This window comes from Dipteris shenzhenensis, chromosome 3, assembly GCF_047967505.1.
Source record: "Dipteris shenzhenensis isolate YYH24624 ecotype China chromosome 3, Dip_SZ_1.0, whole genome shotgun sequence".
Taxonomy (NCBI): domain Eukaryota; kingdom Viridiplantae; phylum Streptophyta; class Polypodiopsida; order Gleicheniales; family Dipteridaceae; genus Dipteris; species Dipteris shenzhenensis.
In genome coordinates, this window is record NC_141598.1 from 9097693 (window position 1) to 9116650 (window position 18958).

At 43.6% G+C, this 18958-nt stretch overlaps 1 protein-coding gene across 2 annotated transcripts in view; it reads left to right on the forward strand.

Annotated features, from left to right (window-relative positions):
• The window catches only part of LOC147903321 (UDP-N-acetylglucosamine transferase subunit ALG14-like protein), a 38483-nt gene extending 19761 nt beyond the window's left edge, over window positions 1-18722 (forward strand). The window contains exons 3-5 of one of the 2 annotated variants that reach the window (XM_087372579.1): window positions 69-197; window positions 18045-18104; window positions 18207-18722. In XM_087372579.1, coding sequence (XP_087228705.1) covers window positions 69-197; window positions 18045-18104; window positions 18207-18383 — 366 coding nt within the window. In that variant the 3' untranslated portion in view covers window positions 18384-18722. The remainder of the gene's footprint in view (window positions 1-68; window positions 198-18044; window positions 18105-18206) is intronic. The other variant, XM_087372580.1, reaches the window with a different exon arrangement.
• The last annotated feature ends 236 nt before the right edge of the window (window positions 18723-18958 follow it).

Sequence of the window (18958 nt, forward strand, 5' to 3'; positions counted from 1 at the left end):
ATCTCATCTTCTTTTATAGTAGCAAGTGCAGTTTTCTAATCTGAATATGAATTGTGATGGAGTTACAGGATGATATTCGTTATATAAAAATATACAGAAGTCGAGAAGTGGGTCAATCCTACATAACTTCTGTGATGACCACCATCATTGCAATAATCCATGGATTGTGGCTTGTATTCTGCATCAGGCCTGATATTGTAAGTATTCTATCATACTATATAAGGATACATGGACTCTGATTTGATAGAGTGATTGCATGCTGCTAATAGGGATTTGAAATTGATAGGTTTTTCTGTGTCACATGCACCAGGGTCAAGCCCAGGAGGCAGTGACAACTGGCTGCCTAGTCAGCAAATTGCAGCATATTTTCCTTTAGATGCTGGGCAGACTGACTCCTGCTGCGTGCCTAATGAGAACTAAATACTGATGTAGAGCCTATAGCGAATGCTGATGCAGATGCTGTAACCTATGCTGGGGCAGATCTGAAGTGTGGAAGGCCTTCTGTAGCTGAACTAGAGCCTGAACTCCAAAGCGGATGAAGGGCTACCCGTGGACTGGACTGACTATGCTTTGACTAGACTGAGTGGCGAGTCTGACTATGCTTTGACTAGATTGATTGACTAGAATCATTGAATGACTGACTGTGCCTATATGCTGATGCAAACCTAATCTATATGCTCCTACATGCTCATGCAAGAAGCACATGACTTGCAATAAGATCTTCTAGACTGGATTGATTCGAGTGAAAGCGAATGAACTGTGTGGCGGCATGGCTATCATCATGCTCCTAAGGTTGTCCACTTAGGCTTTGATACCAATGTAACATGCAGAGGCTTCTGACCGTAGTTAAACAACCTTAGACTAAGTGCATCTAAAAACTAGATAGCAGAGAGAGAGAGAAAGAGATAAGAGAATGTGAATCTGAGGGGCAAATAGCCCCTTATATAGGGATGGAAAACCAGCCGACTGGTTGGTGGTTTGACCAACTAGACCAGTTGATTGACTGATTTGCTTGGTCGGGTCAATTGACCCGACATGGTCAGCTGTGAAGGCTGACCCTAGGTGACCTGGTGGGCCTGCCAATGGGCTCTTGGAATGCCCCCAAAAAGCCTGCAAATAAGTTGCGTTGGGATGCTGCAAGATGGTGACTATGCAGCCACATGGCTGGCATTGGGTCGGCCACTTGGCAGGCCTATATGAGGCCCCTCCCTCCTTTGTGTATAATCTTTTGGAGCATTCTTCTCTTCCTCTTTGGGTGGATCCCTTGTTGTATATAGTTGCCATTGCCTCATTTGCTAGAAATGAATTCCCTACAGAGGGTATCCCACAGTGGAAGACTGATAGAGCGTCCCTAGAAATTATGCGCAGAAGTATTTCACTATGGAATCAAACTTCTTTACTTGTCTGTACTTCACAATCATAGATGTGTGTGCATTCTAGTAATAGACAAAGATCGAGGAGAGATATAGCACCAACAAAAGTATATTTCCATCCACAAAATGGATACAATAGACAAAAGGGCCTGAGTCCCACCAAACCGTGGTCCTCAGTCCTTACCAAAAGCTGTGCTACTATCACCATGGCCCTTCTAGATCCTTGAGCCCACGTGCTCCTCTGAGCTCATGGAGACTCTTTGTCTAGTGATCCCCGCACCTTATTGCCCTGGAAGACAGTCTAGGGTAAAGCACTTCCTGAGCTAAGTCTGCAGCTTCTCTGTGCCTCTTTCTCCTCCTGGATGTAGGCCCAAGGAAGGTCTTCTGCTGCTCCTTTCTGCTTCCTGGAAGGCTGCTCTGCTGGATGCAAAAATGAGGCCCAAGTGGTCTCCTTTATAGGGGCTGGAGGCCTCCAAAATGAGCTGACTGGCTGCTGGTCTGTGGGCCAATCCACAGCCCTAGATTTGGGACTGTGGGGACCCTCCATGGGTCTGTGTGTTGGCCAACCTGGTTGGCCGGCCAACCTGGTTGGCCAGCCAACCAGCCAGCCCAGGCCCTATATAAGGGCAAGGGAACTGCCCCTTTCAGCCCTTGTCTCCGCCTTCCACTGCCCCATGCCTGATACCACATTAGAAATGGAATCTTTACAGAGAGTATCCTATATCGGAATTACATGCGGAAGTGTTTCACTACGGAATCAAACTCCTTTACTTGTGTGTACTTAACAATCATAAATGTGTGTGCAAGCCAGTAAATAGATCAAGATCCAAGAGAGATATAGCACCAACAAAAGTATATTTCCGTTCACAAAATGGATACAATAGACAAAAGGGCCAGAATCCCACCAAACCGTGCTCCTCAGTCCTTAGCAAAGCTGTACTATTATCACCTTGGCCCTTCTAGATCCCTGAGCGCGCATACTCCTCTGAGCTTATGTAGACTCTTTGTCCAGTGATCCCCACTTTTTACTGCCCTTGGAAGACAGCCTACCTCCTGAGCTAAGAGTGCAGCTTCTCTGTGCCTCCTTCACCTCTTGGATATAGGCCCAAGGAAGGTCTTCTGCTGCTCCTTTCTGCCCCCTGGAAGGCTGCTCTGCTGGATGCCAAAATGAGGCCTACGTGGCCTCCTTTTATAGGGGCTGGAGGCCTCCAAATTGAGCCGACTGGCTGCTGGTCTGTGGGCCGATCCACAGCCTTAGATTTGGGACTGTGGGGACCCTCCATGAGTCTGTGTGCTGGCCGAGACCTGGTTGGCCAGCCAACCAGCCAGCCCAGGCGCTATATAAGGGCAAGGGAGCTGCCCCTTTCAGCCCTTTTCTCTGCCCTCCATCGCCCCATGCTGCTGCGCCTCCTGTCAGTCCACTTCCAGCCTGCGGATCTGCTCCAGAATCCTCCATACAGTCTGCTGCAGATGTAGCCATCTGGACAGTTGCTGATGTCAGTGTTTGTTTCTTTGCTGGATTTCCTGCACAGTTCTGCCCCTTCCATCTGCAGACAGTCACGTGGCAGTGCTATTCGCTTGCTGCCCTCCATGGTGGCTTCCATCTGTTAGGTACTTGCTCCCTTGTGCTGCCCACATGGCAGCCTATTTGCTGTCCATGTGGCAGCCCCAAATCTCTCCTTTTAGTCCTATGGTCCATCTCCCGGATGCACTCCTCATTTAGGGGCTCACAGATGAGGAGATGACCAACCCTAATCCAACATCATTCATGTGTCAATTCTCTCTCTCTCTCTCTCTCTCTCTCTCTCTCTCTCTCTCTCATGTATGCTTCCGCAATGCACCACTCTCACTGGTAATTCTATCCATGAGTCATTGTCACGGGGGTGTCAAATTCGAAGTACTTTAATGTACTACAAGACTGTGACAACTTTGGTTTTAAAAGTCCAAGCGTGGGCTTAATAATGTGTAATTAAACGCGGCATGGTGCCTAGCACATAAGCGTAATTAATCCCTAGGCCCAAAGGCATTCCAAGGAATTAAAAGAGTGGTTGTTGGGAAATGATGACATGGCATTGTTAATGGGTCCCCTAGAGAGCCATGTACCTTCAATGGCCCCCTTAGAGTTCCAGGTGTTTCTAGTGCCTTCTACATGCTCCTTTGCCATTCCTGGACCTTCTTGGGCCTTCTAAACTTCACGTGTGGTTTTCTCTCTCATCTTCTCCCTTTGTTGAGATTTTGGACTGGTTTTTTAGCTTCCTTCACCTGAATTCCGTTTTTGTTCATAACTCCTCACCCGTTTGGATTCCTCGACTTCCGTTTGGCCCGATGGCTTCCCCTCTGCCTCCCCTTCGCAATGATATGCTTTTCCCTCTGTGTGTTTAGTAGAACGGGCAGCGATGAGCACTTCTGTTGCTGGTTGAATTTGCAAAAGTGGCTTTTTCTGGACCTTTTTGCTGCTATAGCCTCCTGGGCCTCTCCTCTTGCAAAGCTACATCTTTCTATTGAATTTCGAGTGGTCCCACGTGCTAGTTGACTGGTTTTTCTCAGTTTTGGAGGACTTTTTGGCGGTGAAACTTCTCCAAAACCTTCTCAATGCATTTCTCTCTGATGCACACTTCTTTTGAGCCCAAGAACTCCCAGTTCTTCGCAACAGAAGTGCTTCTTTTCCCATTTTTCAGTGGAATTCTTGTTGGTCGGCTCTTGTAAATGCTCTTTCTTCATGCCTTTGCACTCCTCATTGGCTGAGAATGCAATTGGGCATTGGCTACTATGTCCTCTTGGCGATTGAGGACGTGGTTCGAGTTTTCAGGGCTTGGTGAGTTGTGATTTTGTTGCTGCAATTTCTTTTTGCCATAAGCTATTGGTTGGCCTTGTGTGCTGCCTCTTTCTTGGTTCACAGGTGCCTAGGCAGTGCTACATGGGTCATTCTTTGGTTGGGTACTTTGCTGATTTTATTTTGGAGCTTTGAAAAGCTTCGTGAATGCCATCTGGAAACCACTCAAAGAGAGTGTAGTGTGATTGCATTTGGACAGCCAATGGAATTGCACTCGGAAAAGACTCAAGAGAATGCCTTTGGATTGAGCCTATGGGTTAAGTGCACTTATGTGATGGTGTTCTATGCTTGAAAGCCTTGCGAAGGCTCAGTGAATTGGGGCTTCGTGCTCAGTTACAGGGAAGGTCTCCCAGATGCAACTTGTAATCATTTCACTGTGAAATATAAAGAAATACCGAAAGGGGTGCCACGGTGTTTGGGCTCAATGGGGTGCACTTGTCTATGTTTGTTGAGCACGGGCATTCTAGCCTCCATTCCTTTTTCAGTGGTTTTGTTTGTGAACAAATGGGTAAATGCCAAATGGTGATCATGCAATGGTTAATGGTTGTGATATATGCTTTGTAGTGGAACTAAACCTTTAATCACTTCAGCACTTATTTACAGCTCGCCCTCTGAGTGATTAGAGGCCGGTTTCATTGGTTCCGTTGCCGGGACACCTCACACTCTTCCTCAAGAGGTGGGCCTCGGTAGTTTGGTGAAAGGATATCTTTGCTGCACTTTTTGACAGTTGAATATTACAGCCATAAACATGGTGAGTACCCATGAGCAAGAGAGCTCCACAACTCCTCAAAGGAGAAGGCAGGAAAGCCTTAATGATCCAGCTGTGTACAGCTGCAGGGAGCACAACAAATGCCTTTTGAGCAGGCCACACATGAAGCTACAACTCAGCTCAACGGTGATACTAATTCTAGCAGTGAGTCAGATGATGCTACTATGTTGAATGCACAGCTTGCAAGTGCAGTGACTGCTTTGACTCAGCTTACTCAAAATTTGGCTCAGATTGTGTAAACAAATGCCAAGAAGAAGAAGAAATCAAGAAAGTACAAGCACGGAAAGAGTGAGTACACACATGCATCAGCTTCTCATGGCGGGCCTAACACTCATGCATCAGTTTCCCATGAGGGACAACCATAAAAAATGACTCAGAAAGTGACTTTCAAGAGAGGGGAATCCCCCAAAAGAGCACTTGAGAAAGAGGTACAAAAAGTTCAGCTAGTGCAACAGTATGAGCAGCTAGCACAAGGCCTTGGTTTGGGTATTTCTACTCCTCAAAATAATAATGTGCAGTCCATAAATGTGGCTCAGCCACCTCAGCCATATTTGAGGCAGTAACTTGAATATTTTGGTACAGATTCTTTCTTTGATGCTATGTTGATTTCACCGCCAACTGGGCATAGAAAGCAAGCCATGTATGACAATGTGGGAATGCAGCCAGGAATGCAAGCCACAGCACATGCTCCCATGCCTTGGCAAGTTGAGGATGCATATCCAGGGATATCAGGACGTAGAGGACTTCTACATTATGCCTTTGCCAGAGTGATGCTTTGCTTGGGATGCCTTGGATGTACACGGTGGGGGCTAATGTGCAGATGAGAAACAAGAAGATTTCTTAAACTCATAGAGAAAAAAATCATGTACTAGATGTAAAGTTGAAAGGGGAGTCCATCCCTGTAGTTTCAGCTTCTTGTATTTCCAATGTAATAAAGCGTCATATTTCAGCGTACTTGATTTTTGTCAAAGACGACAACCAACCAGTTCAGGAAGGCTCTACTCTTTTTGCTTTAGATAGAGAAAGGGCTGCTTTTATTTCAGATTTTCAGGATTGTTTCTCAGATGCACTTCCTTAAGAATTACCTCCCAAGAGGCCCGAGGCTTACAATAATACGGTGCACACATCCATAGGTAAAGCACCTTTTGAAATAGTAGAAGGTGCCAGGAAGATACATCCCATTTTGCATACAAAATAGAAAATCGTCGAAGCTGATCGTTTTGTGGAAAGCCTTGAAGAGGCTTACAAGAAGATGAAATATGCCTTGCAAAGAAGTCAGGACAAGCAGAAAAGAGCAGCAGATAAGCACCGTAGGGAATTGGTATATACAGAAGGTGTTTGGGTTTTGCTGCGTTTTCAAAAGACAAGGTTGAAAAATAAGAAAGGCAAGGAAAGGTTGTACACAAAGGTGAACATGCGTTACTATGGTTCTTTTCAGGTTTCTGAAAAGATAAATGAGGTAGCTTACAGGCTGAAGTTGCCTCCGCATTGGAAGATACATAATGCCTTTCATATGTGCTTGTTAAAGCAATGTCATGGAGATGTTCCGGATGATTTACCTGATGAGGTACAGTCTGAAGTGGAAGAACATGATGAACTTCTGGTCCCAGAGCAGATTCTGGCACACAGAGATAGAAAGCTTAAGGGTAAAGTTATCCGTTGCTTCGTGGTAAAATTTTAAAATTACCCATCACTCGATGCGAAATGGATGGAGGAAGGTGATCTGGCAGATTCTCCTGGGATATTGTAGCTTTACCTTGATGCTTTTCAGTTAGAGCTGACTGCGGTCCGGGCTCCTACAAGTAGTTCAGCAGAGCGAGCGTCTGGAGCATTACCTGGTGTTCGAGAGGGAGGTAGCACCTCCACTCCCTTAGTACCGACGGGCTCACCGTGATTTAATGAGGTCGCTTGATGACACTGTTTGTATGTTTCATCTGAGATACTGAGCTAATAGTATTTCTGCTGTGAGACTTCATGATATTGATGCATCTTGACTATTGATCACCGAGGATCACATAGATTTTGAGCAGTGTATATGGATGGATGCATGCCTCTCCTAGCCATATTTTCACTGTCTTTGTAAACTATAGCTGCGCCTTTCTTATATACTCTTTCATGGTATATTTCATGCTCGCTCTTGTGTTTTGGGGCAGCAAACTGTGGTTTGCTGTTTCAAGAGAGAGGTATGTCACGGGGGTGTGAAATTCTAAGTACTTTGATGTACTACAATCTTGCAAAGCTACAGCTTTCTGTTGAATTTCGACAGGTTCCACGCGCTGGTTGACTGGTTTTTCTTAGATTTGGAGGACTTTTTGGCGATGAAACTTCTCCAAAACCTTCTCAATGCATTCCTCTCTGATGCACGCTTCTTTTGAGCCCAAGAACTCCCACTTCTTCGCGACAGAACTGCTTCTTTTCGCATTTTTCAGTGTAATTCTTGTTGGTCGGCTCTTGTAAATGCTCTTTCTTCATGCCTTTGCACTTCTCTTTGGCTGAGAATGAAATTGGGCATTGGCTACTATGTCCTCTTGGCGATTGAGGACTTGGTTCGAGTTTTCAGGGCTTGGTGAGTTGTGATTTCGTTGCTGCAATTTCATTTTGCCAAAAGCTATTGGTTGGCCTCATGTCCCGCCTCTTTCTTGGTTCACAGGTGCCCAGGCAGTGCTACATGAGTCATTCTTTGGTTGGGTACTTTGCTGGTTTATTTTGGAGCTTTGAAAAGCTGCGTGAATGCCATCTAGAAACCACTCAAAGAGAGTGCAGCTGGGGTGCAGTGTGATTGCATCTGGACAGCCAATGGAATTGCACTCGGAAAAGAGAATGCCTTTGGATTGAGCCTATGGGTTAAGTGTACTTATGTGATGGTGCTCTATGCTTGAAAGCCTTGCGAAGGCTCAGTGAATTAGGGCTGCGTGCTCAGTTGCAAGGAAGGTCTCCCAGATGCAACTTGTAATCATTTCACTGTGAAGTATAAAGAAATACCGAAAGGGGCGTCACGATTTTGGGGCCAATGGGGTGCACTTGTCTATGTTTGTTGAGCCGGGGCATTCTAGCCTCCATCCCTTTTTCAGTGGTTTTGTTTGTGAACAAATGGGTAAATGCCAAATGGTGATCATGCAATGGTTAATGGTTGTGATATATGCTGTGAGCTGTAAATAAGTGCTGAAGTGATTAAAGGTTTAGTTCCACTGCCCTCTGAGTGATTAGAGGCAGGGCTCAGTCATCATAATCAAGATGAATGGATCATTTCTAGGAGGAGATGATGGTGTTATTTCCCTCTCTTCTTTAGGCAATGGAGGATATGCAACTAGTTGATTATTATGCCTCCCTTCCCTTTCCATTCTTTCCTTTTACTAATAAAAGAGAGGAAATGACTTCTTGTAATTTCAAAATAGAGGTTTATTTTAGTGCGAAAGTCAAGTGTTGTAGAGTTGGTGGTACTTAGATCCGACTCCCGCTTGATTTGTGTCAAAAAACAAGCTGAAATGAGCCCTTCTTCCTTGTCTTTTTGCTGTAAATGGTGCGCTAACTTTAGATTGCTTAATTTGAGTGAATTGGAGTCTCAGCACCATTATAGGAGGTACTTGAGGGGTAGTTCAGCCCCTAAATATTTTTTTGATCGGACCTTCCGTTAGGAGAACCCGCCCGGGGGGGGGGGGGACACTAGGTTAGGACATCCGTTTCCCATTAAAAAGGTAGAAACATAGTGGAGTTTTAGAGAAAGGGCTTCCCTGGCAAACTTGAAATCCCGTCTCTCCTATCTTCTACTGCTCGGATTTTCATTGTCCCTTGTTGGTTGGATCCTCTCCGACTGTCTTTTCGCCTCTTCTAGATGCGCAGATCAGATTTGCTCTTTGTCCATTGTTCAGAAGATCCACTTTCTTGAGTATGAGAGCCACGTTGAAGAGGATCAGAACATACTTAGATTATGATCTTACACTCTTGCAGCAAGAGCACTGAAGAGAGGGTATGATACGTGTCATGGCAGCAAGAGAAGCAAAGTGGGTTGTCCATAGAGATGGGAAAGTCATAATCCGAGAAAGGAAAGAAAGAGGAGAGGAAATAGATGGGGACAACACATGATGGTGCCCAGGCCATGAGGTGAGGGACGACATGGATTGAAGATCGCGGTATGGAATCACAATGGCACCCTATGGTCAGACCCTAGAGGCGTCTTAGAGATTTACACCGACAGAGAGATGATATTCTACACCGTGCCACATCGCATGGTGCACACACTGCTACACATGCATAAAATCATACGGATGGTGCACACACTGCTACACACACCGTCATCGCGTAAGTGATGCACACACTGCTACACACTCATATGGCCATAGCACACACTGCTACACACACCGTCATCGCGTAAGTGATGCACACACTGCTACACACCCATATGGCCATAGCCATATATATCCATCCATGCGTACGGATGGTGCACACACTACTACACATACCATCGCTCGTTGCGTAAGTGGTGCACAACACTGCTACACACTCATACGAACAGCGAGCACACATTGCATCAGCGGTGCGACAAAATGCTAGATCCCACAACTAAATACTGAAAGATTAAAAAAATATTGCTTGATATCGCAATTGTTCTCAATTGTGTGACAAAAAGGTAGTCAACAAATGAGGGTACTGGCAAAAATATCTTGCGGGCATCCACTTGGCATCCTCTATAGGGTGGTTCTTAAATGTAACAAGATAAATGGGATATGAATTTTCACGTCTTGTCTCAGTGATTTGTGTATCAATGATACTATTTGGCTCTAATAGTTGGGTCTCTCCTTGAAGCAAAGGTGCCTCCTCGTCAATTGGTCGAATCTGTGGGTTTCCACGAAAAGGTTTCAAGAGATGCACATGAAAAGAATTATGAAATTTTCAATGTGGCGGTAATTCTAACCGATAGGAATTGTCATTGATACGCTCTAAAATTTTAAAGAGACCATAGGATTTAGGAGCAAACTTTACGACAGGATGTGTCTCAATACTCTTAAGTCGCAGCTTGTTAATTCGTAACATCATTAAGTCGCCTTTTTTAAATATAACTCTTTTTCTCTCCTTGTTTGCTCATTTAGTATATATAGCTTGAGCGTGCTCTATATTCTTATGAACAGTAGGCAAAATTGTAGAGAAGCCTCAGTGAATCGGTCAGCAGCCTCTACTTGATGCTTAAGATGGGTCAATGGAGTAGGAATAGTCTTGCCATAGACAACTTGAAAGGGTGATTCACCTGTGGTAGAGTGCTTAGTATTGTTGTAGGAAAATTGTAAAAGGTGTAAATATTTATCCCATTTTCCTGGCTGACTTGAGACATAAGCACACATCATGTCACAAATAGTATTTTGTGTGACTTAAGTTTGACCATTGGTCTTCGGATGAAAAGCGGTGGAGAAGCCTAACTTTGTACCAAGATGATTAAAAAGTGCTGTCCAAAAGTTACTATAGAATTTACTATCTCGGTTTGACACGATTACTTTTGGAAGGCTGTGGTGAACCATGAATATCTTTAGGCTGTGGCTAGTTCACTATTGGCTCTACTTTCTTTGGATCTACTTAAATAGCTTTAGTTGAAAAAATGCGACCAAGATATTCAATTTCAGATTGAAGAAATGAACTTTTCTTTGGGTTGGCATAGAGTTGGTTCTCGCGTAAGAGCAAGAAAACAAGATTCAAGTGTTTCTCATGTTCCTCTTGACTCTTGCTATACACCATGATATCATCGAAGAAAACTACCACAATGTCCTGATAGGGTAGGAAAATATGGTTCATCATCCGACTAAATGTGGCAGGTGCATTAGTCAGGTCAAAAGGCATAACAAGGAATTTGTAGTGACCGGTTTGGGCTCTAAAAGCAGTCTTGAAAATATCGAGCTTGGTCACTCTCACTTGATGATATCCTGACTTAAGATCGATTTTGCTAAATATTGTGGCTCCTTTCAACTTGGCAAGAAGGTCATCGACTCTCGGAATGGGGTATTGATTCTTCACTATTATTTTATTTAAGGCACGATAATCAATGCACATCCGAAAAGTCTAATTTTGTTCTTGACAAGAAGAACAGGGGCCCCAAATGGTGAAGTCTAGGTTGAATCAAGCCTCGAGCCAAAAGGTCTTCTATTTGGGATTGAATCTCTTGTTGCTCAGTAGGATTATGTCTATATGGTGCCTTGCATGGTGGAGCACTACCTAGGATAAGATCAATCTTATGGTCCTCAAGTCTAGACTGAAGAAGGCTGGGAGGTAAGTCTTCCATAAAACAATCAGCATAGGTAGCTAGACAAGGACCAAGAGGCTCTTGCTCTGGTTTTCAGTCGCGGGACTAGCCTCGACCTTGTTGACCATAACAAGACATGTTTTGTCATGTTTGCGCATAGCTCTTTTAGCTTGGGTATGTGACAATAAAGGCCAAGAGGGAAGGCTCTTGTCGCATTCCAAAGTCATGGACTCAGTGTCCTGAGTCACGGTAATAGTGCACTCAAGATAATTAGGTTTGGCATTGTGATCGATGCACTGGGCCATCCCAAGAATGAGATCTTACTCACACAAAGGAGCGAATAAGAAATCACGCCTCTCGGCTAATGGCCCTATAGTCACCTCAAGATCCTTCACCATTTGCAAACAATTGTAATGTGATCCTTGAAAAACTGATTTGACTTTGTATTTTGTTTTGATGGATGGAAGACCTAGTTTCTCAACTAAACGATGTGAAATGAAATTGTGGGTGCTTCCATCGTCAAACAAAACATTATATTCTTTTTTGTGTAATGATGCAGTCATGCGTAACAAAGAAGTACAAAAAAGAGATGCACCTTTACCTGAAGAGCACTTACCTGAAGGAATGTAGTCGATGTCCTCGGTTTTCTCCTCATCTTTGTCCTCTTGCTTGAAAGATTCATCCTGGGATCCTTCAGCAATATCATCTATGTAGTTGACTCGTGTAGGATTGCGTTGGCTAGTACCGTTAATACGGCCATTGGTGCGTCCTCCATTGCCTTCACTGTTGTTGTTAGTATTCTTTCCCTGAGTATTTGGCTTGCTTGTAGCAAGTGGATTCTTTGGACATTCAAAAGAATAGTGCCCCTTCTCCTTGCAACTATAACACTTGACAAGTATACCAGTTCTTCGATTTATATTTGATTTAGGGGACTTCCCATTAGACTTACCATCAACTTTACCAGTTGGGTCCTTCTTCTTGAAGAATGGAGTATGTTTCTTTGCTCGAGGAGTATGAGTAGCAAAGCTTCTTACATGTTTCCTTTCTGATTCTAATGCCAAATCCATAGCATCAGAAGCTGTAGATGGTCGAAGCATGCACACATCAGTACGAATAGCAGAGCGCAAATCCTCAATAAAGGTACGGCATTGCTTCTTTCGTGGTGCTTTTTCAATGGTCTGTAGTTGAAGTAATGCCGAAAGATATTTCTCAGTGTATGCATCAACACTTTCATTGTCCAGTTGCCTCATTCTTCGCCATTGCCTACGAGTATCCTCTTCGAACTGTGTAGGTAGGAAGCGCTTCTTAATTTTGTCTTTGAATGCTTCCCATGTGTTTGGAATGCGTGTGCTTTTCACAAGTACACTCCACCATAATTGCGTACTGTTCATCATACGACTAGCAGCTAGTTTCACCTTCTCCATCTCTTGATATTATTCTCCCCAAAAAGTATTGGTTGAAGGAACTAATCCAAGAAAGTAAAGCCTGTTCATCTCTTTTATCATCATACTTTGGAAAAGTAAAAGTTTTGCGATTGATCTTACTTGACTTCTTTTTATTATGAAGCTTGAGTGCTTTTAGGATGGCCTTGTCGACATTGTCTCTGTCATCATTGGACTCATGCGAAGGAGTAGTGTCGTGGTGTCGCCGCAATGAAGTCTTTACATGATGCTTCTTCTTTCTTTGATGTCTTGTTCTGCTTCTTCCACGCTCATTACCGGAGGTGTCTGACGGTTCGCTATTGTTGCTTTCATCATGATCTTCATCTTTCCTACGCTTTTTTGTGACTTCAGTGAGCTCCTTTAGTACTCAAGTTGTATGTCTTTCATTGTCTTTGTGTGTGTTATACATATTGCGCATGTTCTCAAGTTCTTACTCAAGGTCTTGCGCATGTTGTTTTCATGCCTCCAATGATTCTGATGTAATCATAGGGTCCTCGTCCACAGTAGATATAGGTGGCTTCCAAGTTGACGTCACTTGTCGTAGTGTATCTTCAGTGTCTTGGCGAAGTCGCTTCTCATGTTGATAGAGTGCTTGCCACCCTTCCTCAGTAAGTTTCTCTGGTGGTGGTGTTGGGTGCAGGAAGCAATGAAACGGGAGTGGAGTGCAAAAAGCAAACAACAAGCTGAAGCAAAACATAGTACTGCTCAAATGGATAAGAGGGAAATACAAAGGGTGGCCTATATGGTCCCCAAGTCAACCATATGGTTGACCAGTGAAGTCAACTCATAGAGTTGACCTGACCTACAAGGCTCATACCAGGGCTAAGTGCTAACAAACCCCCCTCCATGGTATGGCTAAAGTATTCTGGAAATATCTCAGGAATACCTGGAAACTACATCATGGTTGCACGTATTCGTCCTAGAGGTATATAGCAACCTATGATAAGTACGGAGTGATCCCTCACATAATAAAAGGAACCAAGTGTAAAGCATGTCGAAATGCTTCAAACTTGGGTTGTGGTAAAGCCTTTGTGAAGAGATCTACCAAGTTGTCCTCGGTGGGAACATAGGACAACTGGATGTCTCCACCAGACAGTCACTCTCGAACGTAGTGATAGTGGACCTCAATATGCTTTGTGCGCGCATGAAACATTGGGTTTCTAGCAACCGCCAAAGCACTCTGGCTGTCGGTGTAGATCGTAGTAGAGTCGGGCTGAATGATATCAAGATCTGCAACAAGTAACTTTTGAAGCCAAACACACTCTACTGTAGCTGTGAAAGTTGCTCTGTACTCAGCTTCACAACTGGATGTGGCAACTGTAGGCTGCTTCTTGCTGAACCAAGAGATGCATGAAGCTCCAAGAATAAAACAGTTGCCGTTGTGTGACACCCTAGTGTCATAACATCTTGCCCAGTCACTGTCCGTAAATGTATGCAAAGCAAGTGGGACCTCTGAACCATATAATAGAAATGCTGCATGGCCTTCAAGTATCGAAAGACCTGCTTCACTGCTTGCCAATGCTGCGTACTGGCATATTGAAGATCAGGTTGGGTATGACAAAGGTATATAAGGCATCCAACAGCCTACTGATAAAGGGATGCATCAATTGGCGGACTTCCATCCTCGGAGGAGCAATGAAAGACATGTTCCAATGGAGTAGAAATTGGCTTGCAATCCTCGAATTGGAAGCGATCAAGGAGCTGTCCAATATACTTGGGCTGACTCATCATTATACCCCCCTCAACATATGCAAACTGTATGCCCAAATAATAGTGCAACCGGCCCATATTTGTCATGGCAAAAGACTGCTGTACATCAGCCTTGAAATCTGCAATTTGTTTCATATTTGGCCCAGTGATAAGCATGTCATCCACATATAAAATCAGAATTAAAAATTCTGATGCACTCTTTCGGACATAAAGTTGCCATGCATTTGTTTATACGCATCTCTAGTGCGGGCTGGCAAAGGCTCAGCTTGTTTGCCTTTGGGACTGATTTTTGCTGTTTAATGACAGCGTGCTCCTGTGCAACTGCCTGCTCAATGCATGATCATCAATTGAAGACATATCAGGCTGAGCAGGAGCTATTGGTGGAGAATGTGCACTGCTAGAAGTGTGTGGCACAATAGTCTGCACTGGCTGCTCTGGATCTGTGGGTGACTGAAAGAGAGGAAACAATGTATCAAAGACATCTGAGGCATCAACAGTAGGCTGTTTTTTGCATTCCAGCAAGGTAAAGGCACATTTTCAGCGAATATAACATCCCTACTGACAATGACCTTGCCCATGTTGGGCTGATACAACCTGTATCCCTTGCTCTATAACCGATGAATATGCATTTTACAGCTTTGTCTTCAAGCTTGTGCCTTAGCTGAGATGGCACATGAGCATAAGCCAATGACCCGAACACCTGCATATGAGAAATTTCAGGTTTGCGACTGTGCCATGCCTCGTAAGGTGTGATAGTCTTCAATGCCTTTGTGGGTGCCCGATTGAGCACATAGTTGGAGCACATGATAGCATCCAACCAAAACTTATTTGGCAAAGACTTCCCTTTGAGCATGCGCTTGCCCATTTCCATCTTTGACCGGTTTTTCCTCTCTGCCAACCCGTTCTGCTGCGGAGTTTAAGGCACTGTACATTGATGAATAATACCCCGAGCTGCCAAAAAATAAGAAAATTCATGGGACATGTACTCTCCCCCCCTGTCAGTGCTGCGTAGAGTAAGGAGCTTGTGCCTTGATTCATTTTCAGCCATGGCAAGCCAATGTTTGAAGCATGGGAACACGTCAAATTTGGCCTTCATGCCATATATCCAATCAAATCTGGTGTAGTCATCCACAAACGTAGAAAGTAAAGGTAGCCCTCAAGAGATGTTGCCCGCATCGGCCCGCACACATCACTATGAACAAGGTGAAGCTTCCTAGATGCACTAACTGTCCCATCTTTTTGGAATGAGAAACGGTGCATTTTACCCAATAAGCATGCCTCACAAACATGTTTAGCTGGTGCATGCATGGATGGGAGAGTAACCACCATGTCCTGTGAATGCATTTTAACCAAGCTTTTGTAGTTGACATGACCCAACCTCGCATGCCATAAGTGGGAATCTGAAATTACAGATTCAGCCACCAAATTTGCCTCTATAGCAGGCTGTTTGTCATATACATCAAGATGATATCAGAAGAAAGTGTCCCAATTAAGTACTATGCTTTCATCGTACTGGTTGCCATACACGGCATATCGATAACCATCAAAGAGAACCCGAAAGCCATTCAAGGATATAGCTGCAATGGAGATAAGGTTCTTCTTGATACCTAGGACAAACAAAACATCCATGAGTGTGATTGTATCACCTGAAACTGAAGTGACCTCGACTTGGTCAATCCCTTTCACGGGATATGATGCATTGTTGGCACATGTCATTGTGCCACCATGTGAAGCAGCCCCCAATGTCTGAAAGAGTGATCTGCAAGGAGTGATGTGCTTGGAAGCACCACTGTCGAAGCACCAATCTGACTTAGAATCTAAGACAGACAAGGCTGTAGCATGCTTCTTTGGATGGTACTAACATGTCACTGTGAAAGCCCACTCATGGTGAGTGATGTTTGCTGCCTCATGACCATGATCTGGGGCAGCAGCAGTAGGAGTGATGGCAAGTCCCTTTTGCTGCTTTTACTTTTCAGAAGCAATGCGCTTGCGACGTTTAATATGTCATGTCCTGGCTTCCTGCAATAATTACAGCGTTTGCTGTTTTTCTTCTTTGCATCAGACGGGGCAAAATTAGATGCGTGTCCAGCAGTAGATGAGCCTCCAGAAGGCTTGGATTTGCTGTAATTTTTCCCGTTATGTTGTGGACTTCGAGTTTGCATTTGTGCTTTTGAGCTTAGTTTAGTATAGTACTCAGCAAAGGGTCTTAGTGATCCCTTTGCCTCAGCCCATAGCGGCTTGTATGAGTATTGGTCATTCTGATATTGCACTTTGTCTTAAGCCCGTGAGGCCTCCTGAAGACAGTAATACATCTCTTTCTCTCTCTCTCTCTCTTCACATTCTTACTCTTATTTTCTGCTTTGTTTCTTCCTTTTTGCTATTGAAGTTTTGTTCTTTGGTTGGGATTTTAAAACTTAGGTTTACCCAAAGAATCTTTTGAAACCCAGATGACAGCTTATGCTTGGGTATTGATGAGAATCTAAGCATAGCTTTGCTTGCTTAGTTTTTTTTGTGGTCAATCACTCATAATTTTGTCTAAAGTCGCTTCTTTCCTTTGATCTTTCGCTCATTCTATAAAAAATTTCAATTGGTAAGGTTGGATGTATTCTAGTCTTATAATGGTATGCATAATATGCATCACGCCCCATACTCGATGCATAAGCTCCCCTCACCAAAATCGACTACTGCACTCACAAGCAGAATTCTTTACCAAACTAGATTTTCAATCCATGAACGTAAACTTGCAGTTCAGTATGTGTAATCCGTATCAAAAGAGACATTGAAAATATTTTGAAGAGCATGATAAAACATATGGAGCCGCAACTTGCAACTGTCTTGCTCAGTAATGACATCCCATTTAGAAAGGATATAATATTTGAACTTCATTACTTCTAATCGACATTGTCACTCGGACAGGAGTCCCCTCCTTTGCAAAAGGAATAAGATAAGAGGTATAAAAAAGGAACATGGAAGGGTACATTACATCTACACCACTTCTAAAGCATTGTTCTCTTAGCTATTTTAGTATCAAATCTATCTAGCGCTCCTGCCACAATTCCCATATCCTTCACCCATACTTCCCGCTCCCTACATGGTCTCTCTTTCTCACCATCCTTGCTTCTGCTCTCTCTCTCTCTCTCTCTCTCTCTCTCTCTCACTCTGTCTCTCTGTCTCTCTCAACTCTACCCTTCACCTTGAGCACTTCCTTCAATTCTGGACTGACTCCAGACCTTGCTGGTTTTATGTGGTTTTAAAAGAACAGTTCCTGCGTTGGTGGATTTATATTTCTTTTTGTTGAGTCAATTTTAAAAATGTCTTCACCCAGTTCTTGCATTTTGAGTAGAAATCCGTGGCACTCTGTTTACTACAGTTTTTTACAGTATCCTGTCTCTGTCTTGTGTATTCGTTGCCATATATATGCTACATCATATCCAAGATGTGGAAAGGGGCGTGAAATATTGCTACATTCAGTCTTAAAATATGCTGTCTTCATTTGCTGAAGCATCCACATTTCTTGCTCAGGGTCAGGTGCCTTTCATTTCTGTCTTTCATTTCTCTTTAATCTAACATGCTGTCTTCATTCAGTATTAGATTCATTTGTCTGAAGCATCCACATTTTGTTGCTCAGGGTCAGGTGCCTTTCATTTCTGTCGTTCTTTTCTCTTTGATCTAATAAAGAATCTCAATGCAGATTTTATGCAATGGGCCAGGCACATGTATACCTATCTGTGCGGCCGGTTTTCTTTTGAAGGTGCACTCTCACTGTGTTAGGCAAATGCTCACCCTGCATGTGGGTTTAGATAGGAAACTGGTCTGTATAATAATATTTTGGCTGATTTTTCATGCCGTGCAGGTTATGGCTGTCAAGTGGGTTGTAATTGTTTATGTGGAGAGTATAGCAAGGGTAAGAAGGCTTTCCCTTTCTGGCTTGATCTTGTATAAACTCAAGCTTGCTGATAAGTTCTTTGTTCAGTGGCCTCAGCTGCAGGAAAAATTTCCTCGTAGTGACTTTGTAGGTCGATTGATGTGAAATATCAATTTGACAAGTCAAAGTTAGAGGGAATTTATATTGTAAGCCTGATACCTGATGAAAATGACAACTGTTCGCTATGCCACTTTAATGGGCCTCACAGTGGGTGGCAATTGCTGAGTTTAACATGGTTTAGTTTACAAAGATTTCTAGATTCACAGTTTGTCATGGGATAAGCTCTTTTCTTATAGGCCATAGGCATTTTGTGAAGCACTCACCATTGTAGCTTGTAGACCTTGGTCAGACCTTGGTCATGGGTAGAAAAATCTCTCCGATTGGTCTCAAAGAGAAGTACATGTATGAAAACGAAGTCCGTGGACACTAATAAACTTACAATTGATCAAGATATACTAATCTCATTTTCCACTTTTTTGGTGTTTGTTTGGGTTTCAGCCCTTCACTTTCACATGCGCACCATGGATAATTCTTTTATAAGTTCTGGCGTCACATAGATACACTTGGTTATAATAAATTAGCATGTAGGGTCGTATTGGGTACTAGATGACTTGTATGTAAAAACTGATTGTAGTTCAGTGAACGAGCCTAGGGGCCTCCATATTGAGATTTAGCTGCCA